The sequence below is a fragment of the Melozone crissalis genome, unplaced genomic scaffold (genome assembly GCF_028551555.1).
Source record: "Melozone crissalis strain CALT ecotype California unplaced genomic scaffold, PUWL_Pcris_2 ptg000042l_1, whole genome shotgun sequence".
Lineage (NCBI taxonomy): Eukaryota > Metazoa > Chordata > Aves > Passeriformes > Passerellidae > Melozone > Melozone crissalis.
In genome coordinates, this window is record NW_026535820.1 from 58,730,975 (window position 1) to 58,752,203 (window position 21,229).

Below are 21,229 nucleotides of genomic sequence, written 5' to 3' on the forward strand. Positions count from 1 at the left end.
GGATGAAATAAGTGCCACACATAGAGAATCAGAGCTTTTATATACAGTCAATAGTAAATCATTTTGGAATCATATACGTGCACATGCTTTGAAAGGGGTCACAATCAGAAGATTGGGCTCAGATAAGAAGACGTTAATTGATAACCATATGTCCTGGTTTAGGGCAATTTTGGGAGAAAAACCTCTAAAGGGGCTTCCTCTAGAAAAACAAATTCAAGTGGCCCCTCCCCAACAAACTCTGCGCCTCTCCTCTCCCCCCTTTGCTCTCAGAACAAGTCTTAAAGGTGCAAAACTTATCATCCAGCTAAACAGAACAGATGACTGGGCATACAAGCATCATATAGCCAACCCAGGACACCATATCACAATTATAGAGTGGGAAAGGACCCTGTGGCCTTCCTGACCTCTGTAAGAAAACTCAGTTCCTGCCTCGGTGTGGCATCTGAAGTTCCAGGCCCTTGCCTTTCTTTTCTTCTGAAAACTGGAAGCAGTATAGTCAAACAACATCCCTTTTAAAACACATAAAATAAGATTCTAAAACAGGCATATTTCATCTCCTCATCACCCCACCTTACCCTGTAGGTGAAATTAAGCAGTGTTTGCTCTTATACTAAAAACAGAACAGAACTGCACTATCTCACACTCTCCTGACAAACTCTCATGTGTTTGTGTCTCTCTGTGTCTCTCTTCCTTGCTCAAACTGCTTTGGACACCAGCCTAAGAAAGCAAATTTGAGCTATAAAAGGCCATTGGTTTTTAGTGTCTTTGCCACTGCCCTGGAAGCAGTTAGTTCACGTGCATAGAGATTTGTGCCGCTTCTGATTCCTTCTAATGCTGGCTTGGATGTCTTGATATTACATTTCAAGAGACATTCAGATACTCCTTTCTTTTGACATGCTATAGCTCTGCTGCCTGCCCATATTCTGAGGTTGAATTTTTCATTCCATTATGTGGAAATACTGTGCTGGAGAAAGCTACAGATGTTACTAGCAATTCTGAAACAAGCCCTTCTTCTCCATTCCCCTCTATGGAGCAATATATTAATTTATATTTCCTCTATACCTACCAATTTCAGCTTTTCCTTATTAAGATAGGAATTGAGGTTAATTGAGCACATGAAGTTAATGACACCCCTTTTCCCATCGTCCAACCAGTGTAAAGGAGCCTCATATCCTCCTTTGGCTAGTCCTTCTTTGCCAGGTGCATGCTGTAATGAAATGATGACACCTCTTTTGGCAGAACCTCTCCTCTCTCCCACAGGCCCCCTGGCAAGGAAACTCTGCAGGAAGGACTCTTTAGCAATCAAACTAAGCAACAGGCCTTCCAAGCGAGAGCTGGAGGAAAAGAACATCCTCCCCATGCAGACTGATGAAGAGAGGCTTGAACTTAGGCAGCAGATTGGGACAAAGCTAACAAGGTAAGAGACAAACATTTTTTTAACTCTTGCTTTTGGAAATATATGGTGGCATGTAGTTTTTTTCCTTAGTCTTTAAACATTTGAGATCTGTTTGGTTACAATGTTCAAGAGGAAAAGCCATGGAGAGAAAAGATATGGTTCTATACATTATTTCTGGTCCAATAAAGCTTCCCATATAACTCCCCATTTCATTTCCCTGGCATATGCTATGGGAACTTTGGTTAAGTATCAGCATGAGCTACGTGAATTTGATTCTTGTTGTCACGTCACTGGAAAATATTCAGCTTTGGTAACATTTCAGACTGTAGCTGTAGGTGCCTTTTTATAAGCTATTAGTTTGGCCAAAGGTCACAGGTATAAATTTCTCTTCTGACAGCATCACCTGTGAGTAGCTGAGACTTTTCCTGGTGCAAAATAGTTTAAGTCCTTCAGTACTTGCCTTCATTGGGTCAGGTTGGACAGATTTACCCTGTCTAGACACTTTCTTCTTCATAACAGGGTTACTCACCAGCTGCTCTGGTTTTCTGTATTGAATAGAGTGTAAAGGGGTGGCCATTAAATGTGGAGGATTTCTGACAAGAATTACTAAACTGAGGTCAGACAGAACTGTCTGAGAACCTTCTATGTGCATGCCATGATTTCTGTAGTCAGTTGAATCCTCTTACATTGTCAGCTTGGTAGTATGCAGAGCTGGTGAATGCTGTTAGTTGCTCTCCAGTGAGGAAACCACAAGGAAATGACCAACCAGTTATTGGGAATTTTCTTGCACATTTTCATTTTTTATTTTGGGGGTGGGTGGATAAGGGAGAAACACTGCTACCATGTTGTGGAGACAGGAAGAATAGGAGCTCCAGGTAAATACCACTTTCAGCATTTTATTTACTTTTCTTTCATGGCCTTGTTTATCACCTTCTTGGAATAAATTAACCACACCTTTCCAAACTTCTTTGAAAGTTTTTGTGCTGGATCATGTTCAGCCTACTCCAAAACCTGTCTAAGTTTTCAGTATCTTGTTGAGGGGCTTCTGCAAACATGCCCAAAATATGTAAGATGGTGCTGCACTGTTGCTGGTACTGTGATTTTTCAGTTCAGTCTTTATTCAGCTTTATTCCAACCTTGTTAGACTGCAGCTGCACTGAGCTCTGGGTCCCAAAGAACAGCACAGGATAGCAAGGTCCCAGTGCTTATATGGTTAAATTTGAACCCTTTTGGAGCATCTGAAGAATTTAAATTTTTGTCTCTCACTGCTTGACCTTGCAATGACATTGAACAGCATTTCCACTATCTTGCCCATTTGCCCTAAGTTACTTAGGTCTTTCTGAAGTTTTCCAGCTATGGCTGATGAAGAAAAGTAGTGTCATTTATAAACACTGATTCTGCACAGCTCACTGTGCACCAGATCTTTTTCATTATAAGTATTTTTTTTTCACCTATCCAAAACCTGCTTTTTTCCTCACTAAACAGTATTTTTTCAGCAAATGCCTTTTTAACAAGGGAAACTATTTTTGGCTGTCTGCAAAGCCCTTCCTGTGTGAGCCCCATATTCTCATAATGTTGTTTTTTTGTTTCCCCAATTGTATCTCTGCTAATCTGAGTTTAATAGTTTGAGCTAAAATGCCTGATGTTGTCTTCTAATGTAGCTAGGACTTAGGGGCAATCACAAATAGTTCAAATAACTAAAACTGTGTATATATGAGTTCAAAAACTAGTTGAGCTGAATGAAACTGCTGTTTCATTCCTGCTTTATGTCAGTGTAACATCACTGAAAATGGTAGCATTTCACAAACTTTAACTGGAGTGATGTAGTTTCCAGTCTGACCTTTTAATTACTACTATTTACAACTTAGTATCTCATCCTTTCAAGTAGCTGAAAACAATAAAGAGATATGAGGAGAAAACTATTTTGCTCATATCTAATATGTAAGAAGCCACAGGCATTTCAGCAGCAAAAAGGAAGAGTGCTTGTCTTACCAGTGCTCTGTATCTAAATGTGATGTATCCATGTGCATAAACTGATGAATATGAGATTAAAATAGAGAGAGTATTTCCATTTGGACAGTATTTCCTTACTGTCCAGACTTTATTACTGAATCCATCCTTTGCTGTTGCTTGGTAATTGTCACACAGTGATGCAAATGCCAAGCAAAATTAAAGTAGTGAAGCATTTATAGTCCTTAGAGAAGATGCTAGATGCAGACTATAATTGCAGCTGGCAATTTTGGATTTCAGAGGGATTTGTACTGCTCCACCAATGGTTCCCTAGGGTTTAAAATATCCAGCCAATCAAATCACATATGCTACTTACAGAAGTAAAAAATGCAGAATAAAAACTTCAGCATATAGTTATTGTCTGTAATGGATCAATTAATTTTCACCAAGAGGCTGATTAGGATACTTCAGTATTTGTGCATAATCCTCACAGTATTTAGTTTGGAAGAGCTCATTGGCTGCCACATTTGGCAGATAAGAATTTAGTACTATAAAGAGAATGTCTTTTTCAAAGATGCCTCTTCCCAGGCATATTGAGATTGGCCACTGACATATTGTGTGGGACCAAAATCATCCCAGGTGCAGTTCCTCCAGCCTTATTAGAGTTGCACTGGGAATCAGTTTGGCTCAGAAAGGTCTGTTCAGATCCTATTTAAATGTAGCTTGGAACCTCTGAACCTCCTGTTATTCCCAGAAAATTGTTATGACTTCAGTGTTACATCAGCTAACTGGAAGAGAGACTCCAGAGCAGAATTCACTGTTTCCCATGCTGGGAGAATAGTGCCTTGACTTACACCAGGCCAGCGGTAAGGGTGAGGCTGCAGGGATTGTATCTTACAGAAGGACCTGGCCCACTACACACCTTGGTGTTCTCTGAGCCATGAGAGACATTCTTTGTGCCTGTCTCAAAACACTTCACATGAATGTCGTGCTTCCCTGGTCTGTGTCCTGTATCATGGCTCAGTACATGCAGACCCCAGCAAAAACAGAGCTTCTTGCCCAAGGTGGCAAAATATGTCCTAGCAAAGGCAGGAGATTCCACATCATATGAATTCCAGCCACATGAACAGGCCAGTGCAGCATAAACCATTTCTGAGGAGTCCTGACATAGCAATTATGGCGATTGATTACAGCGATTAATTAGAAGAGCTCTTCCTCTAACCAAACCAGAATGGATTGCTCCAAAATGTGACATCTCCTATGAAACAAGGAGCAAAAATAGTAAATTAAGATGCAGAACTCTCAGCTCAAAACCACATGTGGCATGAGGATAGGAAAATGGAGACCATGTTCTTGGCTGCTAAAAACCCTTACAACTCCATTATCTTCTGCTCTGAAATGCAAACCTTCTGTGCCAAGTAAATCTTTAAGTGAGTATGGTATTCCTTTTTTTTTTTTTTTCAGCTTCTCCCAAACTTCTCCTCTATTTTATCCCTCTGGTGCCTTTGCAGCTTCACAGCTGCTCAAGTGTGCATGTGTGACTGTAAGACAGAAAGGAGAACACAGGAGGAAAAACAGCGCTCTGAAAGATAACAGGGAGAGGGAAGGAAAAGACAGACGTCTCTGTTCTGCCTGTCTCACTGGCTGTGATGGACCTGCTGGGAAGCACAGGTTCCCTGTTATTCCAGTTAGAGAAGCAGCCAGGAAGATTTGGATTTAGCTTTCAGTGGCTGTCAGGGTGAGAGGAATGGGACATCCAGGCTGTGACAGTGAGTTTGGAGGTTTTCCTGGGGCAATGGTAAAGGCCTGTCAGGAAGCCCTGGTGAAAAGGAAGGCCGGCACTGTTGGATGATGGACAGCAGAACTGCACAGAGACTGCAGGAATGTCCCATGGTACTGAGACAGGTGCCTCAGTCCTTGCACATCTCTTTCACCACAGAATCATAATGGTGCTCATGACAGACCCCACAGACTTAATCAACACATTTAGTAAACATAAGAGCCCTTTACAGGGCTCCTGTCACAGCATCTCTGTAATCTTTGTTACAAACACCAGACTTTGCACTTTCTTGGAATGGGAAGACCTGGTTTCTTTGTGTGTCTTTCACAAAGTGTTCCCCCATACTCTGAGAAAATGTGTGTCGTTAGACCGACTGATCTGCCACACATCCTACAAGGGAGGCTTTCTAAACCATTCAAGTATTTTTTAGTCTCATAACCCACCAACTCTGGTGAAGGTGCTCATTAGCAATTAGATACAGGAGTATTAAAGCTGAGATTTTAGTCCACTGCTTTTCAAGAACATGGTGTATTTATTTGTTTCCCCTGATTGTTTCCATCCTGGCTTTTCCCACCTGCTGGAATTGGATGATCTAATAACACAAAATGTCTGGCAATCCAGTGTGCTGGCATCATGTTGTTAATAATCAATGTCAAGGGAACTTCTTGATATTCCCAGTGTTATTACTGGTCAGCATAATGTCAGTCTGATCAGCACACTCCTACCCACTGTCTGCAGATCTGGAGGCACAGGAGACACGTAAAGGCTGTCCACTGGCAGTGGTGCTTGTCAGGGGACTGCTGCCCTTCACTGGAAGGTGCCACAGGCACACCAGTAAGATTTTGCAAGCCAATAAAAGTTTGTGCTGTGCTGCTCCCAAAAGCTGTTAGTTTTAGGGGTTGTATTTATCGTGCCCAGTGTGAAAGCAGAGAGATGAGGTGGGGGAGCAGCCTTCTGCACATTAGCTAACTAGTAAAATGAGAAACAAATGAAGAAAGTAACAAACTACCTATTGCCTCTTTCCTGACTTTCAGTTGAGCAATTGGAAGAGCATCTCAATCCTCTGTGTGCCACTTTATGTATGTTCTGCTGGCTTTAAAGCTTTAAAGTTTCTCTTCCAGATATACAGCAGTGCTCTGCATTGTTTTTTTGTGTAGCCCTAGATTTATTCACTACAATACCTTACAGGGTACTGTCCTTACACCAGCAAGTGGAAAATCGTGATCTGAAGCAATATAAATAGCATATTGCAAGGATCATGAGGCAGTAGATCACAGAGACTCTGTGTGCATATGGCTGTAAATAAGTACACTTGAGATTTGGACATGCACACCTGCTAGATGTGTTTTTATAGTCCCATTGATGTTTTGGAAATAGTACTGGGATGTCTGTGACTGAGAAACACAGCATGAGAAGTCATTAAACTATATGGAATGGCAGGTTTGACAGATGGTGGTCACCTACTATCTTGTTGAGAAAGGTAATCTACACATTCCCTGGTCAATACCACGTATTCCTCAGCTGTTCTGAAAAATGCTGCTTACAACAGAAATCCTGTGATTGAATGAAGTTGGTGAATTCCCACAAGTATAAAAAATTGTCATTGATTTTTAAAATGTCATGAGGCTGCTGTGAGATTTTTTGACTCGTTCATATGAGGTACTAGAAAGAAGAGTTGAAAAATTGGACAGTTTGGGAAGAGGATTGCACTGTCAGCATCACCATGAAGGTGACAGATACTACCAGTACCGAGGAAGAGTCAGTCTGCAAGGCATGCACAGTCATTGAAACACGCAGCAGTTCCTTCAGAGGTCTGAGGGGACTGAATAGTTTGAAGCAATCAATTTTATTTACTACAATTTAGGCTGTGAAGAGATTCAGCTTTTTGAAATGGTTAATTCTTTAAGCAGTGCTGCAGTCCCACTAGGGAAGGGTTTATTCAGCCAGAGGATGGCAGCATGATGGATCCCGTTGAGCATGGCTGAATCTCCTGGTGGCTGCTCCCCATCCGGTGCTGTGGAGGGCATTTTGTACCCTCCCTATCTCTGAGTCATTTAGGGATAAAAAGAATGGGCAGACAGCAGGATTAGGCTTTATTCAAAGACCGCATTTTGTTGGGTAATGTGAAATAATTTCTTCCTAATTACGTTTGACGTCTGCAATTTTCACACTTATTGTTAGCTTCCACTAATGAGAGCAAAGCAAGTGCCTAAAGCAAGAGCTCATCCCTGATGGCAGCACGCACGCGCGGGTGTGTGTGGAGCTCACCTCTCCACATGCAGGGTGCTGGGGATAAATCACACGGAAAATGGAATTGTGCTAAACAAGCTCATCGAAATCCTGGATTAGGGACAATGCGACAGCACTAGATACGTGAATGGGGGTGACAGAGAAAAACTGCAAAAGGCTGAGCCTCAGTTTTAGCTGCAATGGTACCTAGGGAGATTGGCCGTTTTCCCCTTTTAGTTTAGCTATTCATTTCCTGAAACCCCAAGGGAGCTGTGGAAATTGCCCTTAGCATCAGGAGGAAGGCAGGAGAAGCAGGTGATTATTTATGGGTGACGAGCTGAAACTGAGCTACCATTACACATCTGGGCTCAACTGCTGGCAATAAATATTCTGAGCAGAACTGGTTTGGATTCTGTGCATGGGTGCAGAAGGGAGATGGGTGTTCATGGCCCTTGTCAGCCCTCTCTTCTGTGATCAATCTTGCCTCAGGCAAGCCACTGAAAGAGATCCACACACATATTTATTTATTTGTTTGCTTGTTTGTCTATTTAATTAAGGTGTGTTGGTATCTCAAAAAGTACATCCATGCCTATGAACTTTGGAACATTGCATTAGTTGACAAACTCTCATTGACAGCAACATTTGTGTACTTTCAAAAAACCACCCGAATACCAAGATCTCTTTAGACATCTAACTCTGTCTTTCAGTAGGACAGAGATCCTCATTTCAGAGCATGGTTTGCACTTAGCTCTTTGTATGAGGAATTTCCATGGCTAACATCATCATTCATTACAGCAAAAGGCATGTCTAACATCATGATGGTAGTGCTATTGTTTTGATAGTTGATGGTTGTTTTGCATTTCATAGCTAGCAGCATGAGTTTGCTTTGTCTGAGTAATTTGCTATGGCAAAAGGTCAGTGGAGCAATCAAGGGGGGATGACAGTGTCACCACAAAACACATCACCTCTACACACTCCTTGGTTTGGAGAATGAACAGTGTCCTTAACCTTTCCAGCTCCACCTTGGGCTGGAATGAAACCCTGCCCCCATCAATTTTGCTCAACTAGGGCCAGCAGATGTTTTGTTATTTATGGAAGCAAAGTCTTGCAGAGTAGATATAGTCTGTCCTTGGGCAGATGTGTCTCTCCATGTTAGAGAATAGAGCTCCAAATGTACAGAGACATCTTATTTATGCTACTACAAAGGAGGAGAAGCATTGTTCTGAGGACAGGGATGATTTTAATGGTAGGCAGCAGGGAGTGGCATTTGAGGGCAAGGTCTCCCCACGGCACCTGTGTGACCACTGATGAAATGAAAAGTGTTTTCATCATGTCCAAAGTTCATTTCAATCAGAAATGTCACCAGCCCAGAGAGGAATTTGTTATTGCTGGGGTCTGTTACTGTTCCTGTTTCTGCTCTCATGGAAGCAGGGCAAGTCACGCTGCCCTGTCATTGCAACATCTGTTTCTCCCACTCTTTCTCTGAGGAAGTTGAGGCAAAATGTGTTAAAGGGGTTACAATTTCCCCTTCATGCTTCCCATATCCTTAAACCCCTAACACAGTCTGTATTTGAGGTCTAATTCAGGCTGTCAACACAGCTGAGACAAATATATTAAATCTACCTTAATTTCCTTTGCAGTTTCAGTGGGGTGTGGTATCATTCATTTTCTGCCCCGAGGTGATTGCAGTTTTGCTTTTGGTTGTCAAACTACTGGCAGCTTTTATATAAGAGGAAGCCACATTTCTCTGCTGGGCAAAATAATTCATGGTGATATAAATAAAGCTTGTGGCAGTAAGAGAATAACATATTTTGGTAATAGAAATAGTCTTATTTCTCCAGTAAACAGGAGACCACATGGAGTCTGTGCAGCACTCTCTTTGGAGTAAAAGAATGGCATTAATAAAAACAGGTGAAGCAAACACAAGCAGGGAAGTAGCTGCGTCAAAATGTTATATTCTGGCTTTAAAAACAAAGGTGGTTTATTTGTTAGGTTTGTCTTTTGCTGGTTAATACTGACAAATTTAGGGCAGCTCCACTAAGAACTAGCTCATAGATTTCCACCTCTAAAAAATCCAACCATAAATGTTCATATTTTGTACCTCCTGATTGTAGGTAGTTAATCACAAGCACAACAGTTGCTTAGCTTGGATGACCTTGTAATTTCTGTAAAGGAAACAAATCAGGTGGGAGTACATGATAAAAGCAGACTGGCAGGAATAAATTTCTCTTTATAGCTGGCTGATTGTAAAATGGAGAAATTACTCTTTGAGCAAAATATTTAACCTCTCTCAGAAGTTTCAGTTTGCATTTCCCCTCCACTTCAATGTATTATGGCCTATTTAGCAACACATGAGCAGGAGATTTAACAGAGGCAATCCTTGTAAAACAGTCAAACGTATTTAAAAGATGATCTGAGTCAGGAATTAAAAATTGTGCTTATATATATGCTCATATATGTTCCCTGTGGCTATTACTTGTGAGTACAAGGAGAACTGCTAGAGAAAGTCTGAGCTTTGTACATGGTCATCCATCTATACCCAGAAACTCTGGAGTTTCACATGCAGGCTATTGTATATGAGTAAACAGAGGTGACTTTCTGAAGAGGAGTCAATAAGAACTAATGCTTGTTTGTTTTGTGTAGGACTAAGTGTCTTTTGGATAAATGTATAAAAAAAGCAATATCCTTACCATTACACCTGGTACAATTAGGTAATGTTAATGTTTTCTCTAAGACATAGTGTTAACAAAAGGATTGCTTTGAGATGAATGGGGTCCTTTTTTTGCATATGCGCAGAAAAAATTACAACTAGTCTTAGAGGCAAGTTTGGCTAAGAATTATGTTCTTGTTTCAATGCATTGGGATTCACAAACACTGCACAGACCATATGTGGGAATTCAGCTAAGTCCTTAGCCTCTGACCTGACCATGTGAAATTATCATTTGTGTTAATAACTTTAGTGAAGAGGAAGTGTGAGTGTGAGAAATGTGCGGTAGATCACATCAATATGTCTCTAAGTGTGCAGCCAGTAATGTTCATTACTTGCTTTTCTGATAATAAATAACAAACCAGAAAACTACAGGGAAAGCACATTAGCCCCAAGATTAATTCAGTAACCTGGTTCTTCACTGACATCCCTGAATTCAGGAGGTAGCAACATTACTGGTTAATGAATAATTAATAAAATAAGCATTCAATATATTGTATTTGCTCAATGAGCAAGCATCTATAATGTCAGGCTAGACTATTTATCCTGCAGAATATTGGAGTTTTTTCAGCATGCTGGAAAAGTCTTCAAGATTTCCTTTATTGCAGTAATCAAGACAGAAATGGTCTTCTTGCCTCCCTGCAATCAGCTGGCTTTGATTTAAAAGCCTTGCAAGGAGGGACCCTGATCTCAAACATCAGGGGCTGCAGAGGAGCCAGCCTGCTTCTTCACTGGGAGCAGGCATGGCTCCTGGACCAGGGCCCTGTCCCTTCTACAAGCTCAGGGACATCATTTACCTGGTGGGCTGGCAGATGGCACCTTGGGTGCAGCCAGACCCCTTAGGGGAGCATGCAGGGAGGTCACAGATTCATATCACCAGAGAATGGTTTGAGTTGGAAGGGACCTTGAAGACTACCTGATTTTAACTCCCTGCCACAGGCAGAGACACCTCCCACCAGACCAGGGTGCTCAAAGCCCCATCCAACCTGACCTTGAACACTCCCAGGGATGGGGCATTCACTACTTTTCTGGAGAATTTGTTTCAGTGCCTCACCATCCCCACAGCAAATAATTTTTTCCTAATACCTTATCTAAACCCTCCCTCTGTCAGTTTAAAGCCATTTCCCCATTTTCCGTGTGGCAATGCCCTTGTGAAAAGTCCCCCTCCAGCTCTCTGTGGGCCCCCTTAAGGTACTGGAAGGCTGCTCTGTGTAAAGTGTGAGTAAACTCCCTCCTTGGGAGCCCTCACAGAAGGTACAGAGAAAGATCTCTGCTCATCTTCCATGAAGGTGTTTTCATAGCCCTATCAGCTGGCCCACCTCCAGTTAAACCTGCAAGCTCCTTCAGCCTTGGAAGGAAGTTGGATTACCCAAACTGTGCACCAATTCTAGCTTTCCCAGAGCATCCTGTGCCCCTATATAAGGACTTCCCTGGCTTGGGGACGCTTTAATATCCGAAGTTCAGCTATAAAAGAAAGAGGGCAGGGAGTCCCTCTGACAGGAAGTGGTTGGTTTGGAGCTGCACATCAGTCTCGAAGTGCAGAGAAACTTCTCAGACAAGAGTTTGGTGCCTTTGCATCTCCCTATCATGGGATTCCCCAACTGATCCCAAAACCCCCCTCTGCTACTTTCAGGGAAAGGAGTGGCTGATGTTCCAAAGTCAGAACATCCCCTGAGACTCTACCTTTTCCTGGTTAACAACTGAGTGTAAATGCCTGGTGTCCTTCACCCTCAGGTTGTGCCAGAACCATTCCTTCCCTTGTTTGAGCAGACATAAAAGGTAAGATAGGCAGACCTGGGCAATTGCAAGCATTATAAAGCCATGTGATATTCCACCATCCACTTCATCTTCCCCTTCAGACTAGACTAGCAAAGAAAATCTAATACTCTACTGCAGTTAAAATAGCTGCCAGTATTTTGCACTGCACTGTTTAATGCCAGAAAAGGGCTCCATCATGTTTTCTAATGTGACATGACAGATTAAAAAGTGGTGAAAGATGATTTTTGCCTCTGAAAACCATCATATAGGACACTTCTTTGGGAGGCACTTTTATTTCCCTTTGTCTTGATTTCCCTTTTATTTCCGTATGCCTTATCCCTAATTCTTCTCTTCAGTGTCTTTATTCTGTCTTATTTCTCACTGTATTTCAGTAATGCTTGTAGCCCCCGCCATGCCACCTTGGTTCAAGATACTGTGCAGCACTTGGCCTGAGTCTGAAAGATTTTGGAGCAGATATCAAAACAGTGATGGGGAAATGCAAAGTATCAGTAGAGGAATACCAGGCATGGCAATTCACTTGTCTTAGCATCCTTCCTGATGGTTGCACACTTGACTGCCTCAGATTTGATTTTCCCACCTGCCCATCACTGTACCTTGTCTTTCCCTCAGTTCTGTGCACTTGTCACTAGTCATGTCATGTTTTAACAATTAGGGCATGTGTTAAAATCTTCCAGAGAGCAGTGCTGCCTCACTATTCCGCATAAAAGTATAAATGAAAGGATGAACTTTGACCCAGCATTACTGAAGATTCAGTGCCATCCTTATTTTCTTTAATATTTCTTTGACTGATCTTGTCAGCTGGGAGAAGTGCTCAAAGACAAGAAGGAAAGCAAATGTCACTCCTATATTCAAAGAGGAGTCAGGGAATTATAGGCCAGCTGACCTCACATGCATCACTAGGAAGATGATGGAGAAGGCAATCCTAGAAACCATATTCAGGCATGTAAAGGACAAAAAAAAGGCAGCAAAAGTCAATGTGGATTCAGAAGAGCAAGTCATGCTTGATTAATGTGATGAACTTGTGAAATTACTGACCTGGACTTTCAATACTGTCTCCTGTAAAATTCCTCAGGTGTTCAAGAATGGCCCCAGACACTCAAACTTTTCAGTCCATTTACCCATCTAGTCCAGAGGCTGCTGTTCAGTGGCACAGAGTCCAGTTGGACTCCAGTATCTAGCAGCATACCCCAAGGGGTCAATACTGGGTCCAGTCCTTTCTAACAACCTTCATTAATGATCTGGATGACAGGCAAAGCAGATCCTCAGCAAACTTGATGGTGACACCCAGCTGGGAGTAGTGGGTGATGCACTGCAGGATAGTGCTGCCATCCAGAGGGACCTTGACAAGCTGGAGAAATGGGCTGGCAAAAATCTCATGAAGTTCATTAAAGGCAAGTGCTAATGGCTGCACCTAGGAAGGAACTACGCCATGCACCAATATATGTTGGGAGCCACCCAGCTGGAGAGCAGCTTGGCAGAAAAGGATCTGGGGGTCCTGATGGGCATGAAGTTGGACATCAGCCAGCAACTTGGTGGGGGGAGGGGGGGAAATGGCTAATAACATTCTGGGCTGCATTAGAAAATGTATTGCCAGCAGACCAAGGGACGTGATCTTTCCCCTCTACTGAGCACTGGTGAGGCCACATCTGGAGTTCTGTGTCAACTTCTGGCTCAGAATCACAGAATATTCTGAGTTGGAAGGGATCTGCAAGGATCATCAAGACTTCTCTGTAGGAAAGAGATAGGGGCATCTGAGAGACAGTCCAACGAAGGGCCACGAAGATGATGGAGATGATGAACTGGAGCATCCTCCCTGTGGAGAGCACCTGAGAAAGCTGGGACTGTTGAGCCTAGATAAAAGGCTCAGGAGATCTTATCAATCTGTATAAATACCTGAAGGAAGGGTCCAGTGGGGACAGAGGCAGGCACTCCTCAGTGGGGCCCAGTGACAGGACCAGAGGCACTAGGCACAAACAAAACAAGGAGATTCCCTCTGAACATCAGTGACATTATTTCTACTATGAGGGTGACCAAACACTGCCACAGGTTGGCCAGGGGGATCGTGAGATTTCTCTCTGTGGAGACATTCAAAAGTCATTTGGACAGAGTCCCAGCTCTAGGGGGATTGGATCAGATGGGCTTCAGAGATCCCTGCCAGACTCGCCATTCTGCAATAACACGGGTATGGAAAGAACAGACAATGTCAATGTGCATTAGCAACATCTTTGCATTTTGAAGTGTATGGCATTGTTGGCTGATTTTTTGTGTGCCTTTAGCCAAATTCTGTCTCAGACTTCCCCAAATCCTGCTTCCCTTCACTCTCTGCAGCCTAAGGTTTCGATAAATATGTTTCATAAAGCTATTCTGCTGCAATGCTTGACTAATGTCTTCTGATTTGGGTTATTGCACAATGGCTGTGACAGCACAGACAATTTAGCCAGGTCACAAGCTTTGACAAATGCCTGTCTATGGCATGTAGACTGCAGAAGTCTCTAGCTTACTTCAGTCCCAAGAGAGAGTGTGGGATTAGCTCTTGCAACCAAACTCCTTGTGCTCTGCTCTATGGAAAAAGTTACCAGGACTCAGTTTTTAAACAAGAACATCTCACAGACATGCTGCGTTCACGAGGAAATCAACTCCAGACACCCAACTTCCTTCTACAAGCATTTCTCTCAGCCCTGAACTTCCTCATCCCCTCAGTCCTGCTTTTCTAACTACCTGAAGCAAAACCTTAAGATCTGCCTTCAGCATTTTCTATCTGTGGGTGAATCCAGAGACAGCAATCAGCAAATTGCTGCTCTTGCTCACTTTGGGGAATAGGAAGCTTGATCTCTCACAAACATCCCAGAGAGCCTGCAGTGGTGCTGCCTGGTATCTTGACAGCAGCAGGGATCTCCAGTAATGCATTGTACAGCAGTGTTCTGATGTCTCTAAAGAAGAGAACAGAGTGGAAGTGTGTATTTAATGTACATTTTGCTAAAAACACTGCTCAGAGGAGTTTGAAAAGCTGACAGAGTGTAGTAGTTGTGAGATATTCCTCCCCATTCCTTAGCAGCTGGTGTTAATTAGCTGGTCTCAGCAGAGCAAAGTTGTTATTAGCATTAGATAATGTCCAGTCATAAGAGTAGGCTTACCACCCAATAAACTATAGGCTACAGATGTAAATTCAATCTGCCTGTAAAGCAAAACACAAGTCCACATGGTTGTGGCCATTGGGGCTGGAAGGAGGGCCTGAGAGGGTGTATCCTTTTACTTCTGCTCAATGTGGATGAATGAGAAATTGCATGTTTTAAACTAATGAAGAAGGTGAGCATAACTGGGAAGCAGGCACTGTGACTGTTTGTCCAGGCCATCCTAGCCGGCATGTTTTAGTCCAATCTGCAGCCTCTCATAGCAGTAGGTGCAGTTCCCAGGTTTACAAACACTTTGTGCATCATCAGTAAATACTCAGAAGGGATTTTTGTCAGGGTGACAGCGATGATTTCCTTTGCTGCCTTCTTCCAAGCCCCCTGTCTTTGCCATCACTGCAGCCAGATATGCAGAAAACAAGTGTATGCCACAAAACCAGGGCACTGAACGCCCAGGACAGAAGTGTTTCAGTCTTGGCATTTGAGTGTGCCCTGCAGGGAAATCCAGGCCTCTCCTATGGATGTCAGCAGCCACAAACAAACATACTGTGCTCAGTTTGAGTACAAAGTATTTTAAATATTAATTTTCTTCAGCCTTTCTGCCTGAATGCCAGCTGCAAAGCTATTCAGCCAGGAGCTCAAAAACCAGTCAATAATGTAAGGCAATCTTTCTTTAGAGGGCAAACAATTGGAAAAAATGTGGACTTTGATAGCACCCTCATTTGAAATATCCCAGGGAAGATATCTACAACACCTTCCCAATGAGATTTAAGAAGTGAAGTGTCTGAAGTGTAAAGGAAAAATTATTCTTTAGGTCAACAGAGCCAGGAGTAGTTTTCTCTCCCATTTTGCATAAGGAAGATATCACTGGGCATTCCCTCCCCCTCCATAGTTCAACATCACCTCTAGTTAGTGAAAAAAAAATAATTTCAAGAATACTGGTACCAATACTCATCCCAGCAGCTAGAATGTGTAATGAAGCAAATTTTCACATTAATGAAGTGCCAGGTGGAACAGGGGGATGTACAGGCAGGTGATAGCAGTCGGAAATCTGAGTGTGGAGAAACTTCAGTACAGGCTGAACTGAGCTCTCAAAACTTGAGGGAGAAAATGTAAAAAGCTGATGTCACACTATGCAGGGGACAAAGAGAAAGGCTGCAGCCTGCTCAGCATAGCACAGAGGGTTTGAATGTCCCTCTGGAAGTCTTTTGTTTCACAAGGGGGGGTTGTTTATTTTGAAGTTAAGTGTATTTGCCTGGAAATAGGATCTTTGTTACTTTGGAGATTATTGATTCCCGCTGCTAATTCCCTATTTGATGTGATAAGCCTCTTTATAGCATTCCATTTGTTTTGCTGTGAAAATATGTACAAAGCAACAACAGAAAAAAAGCTTATCACTTTGTAGTCCAAATTTAGCCTCTAGGTAATTATGTGTATCTCAGTAAATTCAAGAGAGGAAAAGGCAGATGGGACAAGAATTCTCCTGGGTAAAAAATATTTTGTCATGCTTTTAGGCCAGTAGATTTGAACCTAAAGGTGATTGTATAACTGTGGAATAATTGAATCTAATATCTTTTCAAAATGCAAATATGCAGTTTCCTAAGGCATAGATTTTTTTATTTTAACCAGGTAAAATAATTTCATTGGTATTTCTTTTTAAAGCTAGACATTTTTGCTATTTTCTGTGTCTGGTGCTGCATGTTTTCATTGACATTCCGTGAGATGCTAGGATTTCTTAAAAAATCTTTCTGACCTTTGCTAATGCATAGAGGCAGAAGTAGGCTCTGGCAGTGAAGGTGTTAAATACATACCAGCTGGGAATTTGTACAATGGGCAAATCTCTGGATAGGGTGGTGAAACATGACATTCTCTAGAAAGATAAGAAATTATTATGCAGTTGGTGATGCAGATACAAACAGGCAAAGACCCAGTCTGACCATCAGATATCCCCTTAAATGCTGAGGAATGATCAAGGCACCTGCACTTTGCAGTTTGCAATGCAGATGCTGGGGAGAGTTCTCCTTGGGAATCCACCTGAGTAGATTTGTGCTTGGAATCACTGTGGCAGTTATTGGAAGGAGAATTGTGCCTACTGGACTTGGCTGAATAGTGGATTTTTTTTTGCATTTGGTACTCAAATGGAACAAAATAATTAACAAGTGGAATAGGGAAAACTGACTAAAAATAGCAAGTACAGGCATCATTAATTTTCTTATTACACACTGAAAACTAGCATTTCAGGTCAGAATTAAATATTGTCTAGTGCGTTTTGAGTGCTTTTTAAACTTTATTGTTTTTGAGAAAAGTGTGTCTAGTGAATTGGTTTTTTTCAGCTGAAACTGCTCACTAAGTTTGACCTCACCTTACAGATAGTTTCTGACCTTCTAGAACTCAATTTTCCAGCAATTTTAGTTTGTCACAAACATTTCAGCCAGTCCTAATTCTTAATCTTCAAGTGAAGATTTTAGGCACAGCCCTTTGCAAAAAGTTACTACTATTTATCATCTGCCTTTCATGAAGTCTGGGGATCTGAAATCCCACAATCTGGGGAACTGAAATCCCTCTGTCACAAAATAGTTAATTGCTCTTAGAGCTCTCAAATTTGTTTACTTCCAGGAATTTTCCACTTCAGCAACAAGACAAAGTATGGGCACCATAGCTATTTCCTATGCCTCTTTTCTACTAAAAACTGAATTATTGTGGTTTTGAATTGCTAACACTGCCAACTTCTGTTATAAAAGCCTATATTTAGAGTTCCTATATTGTGGCTGTTCCAAGTCACTGAGTATTTTAGCTTTTGATTCATTTAGCAGAAAGGATGTGAGTGGGGTTGTCTTTTTTTTACATTTACCAGTGTAAAGTGCCTTTTTTGAGATGAATTGTGTTCTTGCACTATTGTTCATTTGCCTTTCTTCATGCTGGCACTGGTAAAATGGTCTACAACAAACTAATATGGTGAGGGGGTGCATGTGATACAGGCTGAGAGAGCTGGGGTTGTTCAGCCCGGTGAAGAGAAGCCCCAGGAAGAACCTTAGAGCAGCCCTGCATTGCCTAAATGGGCTTCTCAAGAGAGATGGACAGGAACTTTCTTCAAGGGCATGTAAAATGGGGGGACAAGGAGGAATGGCTTTACACTAAAAGACAGTGAGTTTGGATTAAATATCAGTAAGAAATTCTTTTCTGTGAGGCTAGTGAGACACTGGAACACATTGCCCAGAGAACCTAGGGTACCCTCATCCCTGGAAGTGTTCAAGGCCAGGTTGGATGGGGCTTTGAGCAACCTGGGCTAGTGGAAGGTGTTCGTGCCCATGGCAGGGGGGTTGGAACTAGGTAATCATTAAGGTCCTTTCCAACCGAAACCATTCTATGGTAATTTCTCTCTCTGTACTTTGAGTGGTCTGTAGCTGCTGTAGTAACAGAGGAGACTTTATTAAGTTGGTTGTGTATATGTTGAGATTGACATCAGCTTGCTGGTGAAGCTCCCCATCCAGATTTCCTTCCTTAAAATGAACAGCTTTTTACATCCTAGATAGAGATTTACCATGATGGTCACAGACTACTTGGACTGCCAAGCAAAGTTGGTTTATTTGTTTACATGTTTAAAGTGTCCCTGGCTTCATATTTTAGGGTTACCATTGTGTTAGTGCATATGTGAGTAAGAAGATAAGGTGCTGCTGCTTTTTTCATTAAACAAATTCCATATTGGCAGTGCTAGAAGTGCAACATAGCTGCTAATGCACAGGTCATGTCAGTCACTGTGGTCACAGAGGCCCATCAGGAGGTCTGATCTTGAAGCTGACTAAACATAGGGAAGAAGGTTCCTCCATGAGGTGTTTCAGCCCTCAGCCCTTCACTCAGAGCTGCTTCTCAGGGTAGGTTGCATTTAAGTTTGTGGCAGCAGATTTCTCAGAAGAGCATCCTTAGAAGATTGTGTTGCTGGGAAAGATCACTGGGGCTTTAAAAGGTGAAGAGCTTGGGAGAATGGGGCTATACTTTCATTGTTACCCCTCAGCCTCCCTCCGTGTTTTCTTCCCTGGTCCCACAAAACTTTTTCCCACCTAAAGCATTGCTTTTTGTCTCCATCCCAAGGTCATGCCACATACACAAAGGAATAACTGCTTTATTCCTCTATCAAATATGTTCCAACATCCAAGCTTCCCTGAGCATCAGAAGCCAGGGTGGGGAAATTCCATTAGAGAAGGAGATTCTGCTCTTCTGGCTCATACTTGGAGAGGGCTTTGCTTTTAAGAGTGTAACTAACTTTTATTTACTGCTTTAAGTACATTTGTTCACCTAGACAAAGCAATATTACTGTACAGAGATTTTAAAACAAACCATTCAGCAATGCCTATAGACAGCAAGCATATCTGTTCAGCTTAGATTGATTATTTTTAGTGCCATTTTACTCAAGTCATTTACAGATTGACCTTGAACTGTGAATTATGATATCTGTAGCTTTGTAAATTCGGCTTTTAATTCAATATTATCACATTTGGTGAAGCAAGTGTCTTCTCACAATGGTGTACAGACAACAGAAGGACAATTGCTAACATTTTAGAACATTTTTTTCTCTATTACAATGGGTCCTAACATCCATCTGTTTTTTCTGGCATGCTTTGGATTTTCAACCAGCATTTAGTACATTTTTCACTCTGGATTTCTAGTACTCAAAAATATCCCATTTTTATTGTTCTGAAAATACATTCTTGAATTAGATACATAATAAATTCCCTCTTCTAAAAAAGATTGTTCTTTGTTTCCTACTGCAGTTGTTGGATATTTTGTTCTTGGGACTAGGGATAAGAGATTTGAGAAGAAATGCTGCAAAACTATCTTAATTAAGCTGTGCCTTTTTTTTAAATCATTTAAACTTACATGATCTTATTTTATGTGAAGAGCCAGGATTTGGCTGACAGCTTTGATGTTAATGGAACAGCACAGTAATTAAATGGAGGAGGCTCCATTTTAGAGGTTGAGGTGTGAGGCATGGTCTTGCAATGTTCCACATACCAGTAGGCATCTCCCAGTTAGTATTATTGAACATGGGGACAAAATCTGGATTTGTGTGTCTATCACTGCTTGGCATTGTCTTTAGAAAAGAAATGAAGTAATTCCTTGGGAAAATGCAATTCTCTGCATTATTATAGTGGTCTAATGGAAGAGTGATGACCTGGGTATGTCATTATCCACAGTGTTTCTAGTCAGAGTTATAGGGCTATTTAGTCATTGCTTCATTTCTTTTAATGAAATACAGAGTTCATGGTCCAAAATATTTCTGCTTTATTTGGGCATTTTAAAGAAATTTGTTCCATATATAATGAACAAGATGTAACCTTATGCAAACATAATGAATTTTTTAAATCTACATTTTGAATATGATATTCTTTTCCCAGGAGACCTGCTCTGGGCAGGCAGTTCTTTCTCAGGAAGCTTGTAACTTTACAAAGAATAAATCAAAATCATAATAATTCAATCCCTCAGTGAGCTGAACCAGAAAAAATGGCATCATTTGAGCCATGACTCAAGAATAGATTCACATGATCTGAAGAATGGGAAAACAAATTGGACAGTTGTAAGAGTTTTAAACAAAGAGCCAGCTTGGTTATATTTCTCACTATACACAGATGCTTGAGCAAGCAGAAAATTTGCTGATTAGTTTTCCCAAAAATCCTCACTGCAATCTAGACTAATCGGAGCTTTAAAGTCTATATTGAAGCTGTTTCTCAACACAAAATCAAGTCTGGGATAAGGATAATTTTGGGGGGTAGTAAATGACTGCTTAGAGCCTGAATTAAAGTCTGAATAATTTCAGTTGTAAATCTGATTTTCCTATAGAGACCAGCTGGAAACACAATTGCAGATGTGTTACGGGAAATAAAATTACTTTGGCTCACATTCCAGATTGTTCTGTACTTCTTGCAGTGCACTAATGCTGAGCAAAAGCATTGCCTCTCTCTTCAGGGTTATGGGACTGTTGTAGCTATCCTGGATCAAATGTCAAGGGAACACAATCAGAAGTCCAGGGAGCACTCTGGGATACTAAGGCAGAAGTAGTACCTTGCCAGTAAGGGACTGTCAGAAAATACTTTTATCTTCAACTGATACTTAGCAGTTTTTTTAGACTTTCACCAAAAGCAAATACTTCCTACCAAAATTGTCTAACTGGTTCTCTGCTAAACCATCCCAGTGGTGCTTCACCCATTTTCCTAGGGATGAACAGGCATCTCTGCCCACGTTGGTCTGCTTTCATTGCCACAGGC

The 21,229-nt window shown here is 41.7% G+C and overlaps 1 protein-coding gene across 7 annotated transcripts in view; it reads left to right on the forward strand.

Annotated features, from left to right (window-relative positions):
• The window catches only part of PHACTR1 (phosphatase and actin regulator 1), a 298,999-nt gene that overhangs the window by 251,953 nt on the left and 25,817 nt on the right, over window positions 1-21,229 (forward strand). For all 7 annotated transcript variants that reach the window (XM_054285281.1, XM_054285283.1, XM_054285280.1 and 4 more), the window contains one exon: window positions 1,261-1,417. In XM_054285281.1, coding sequence (XP_054141256.1) covers window positions 1,261-1,417 — 157 coding nt within the window. The remainder of the gene's footprint in view (window positions 1-1,260; window positions 1,418-21,229) is intronic.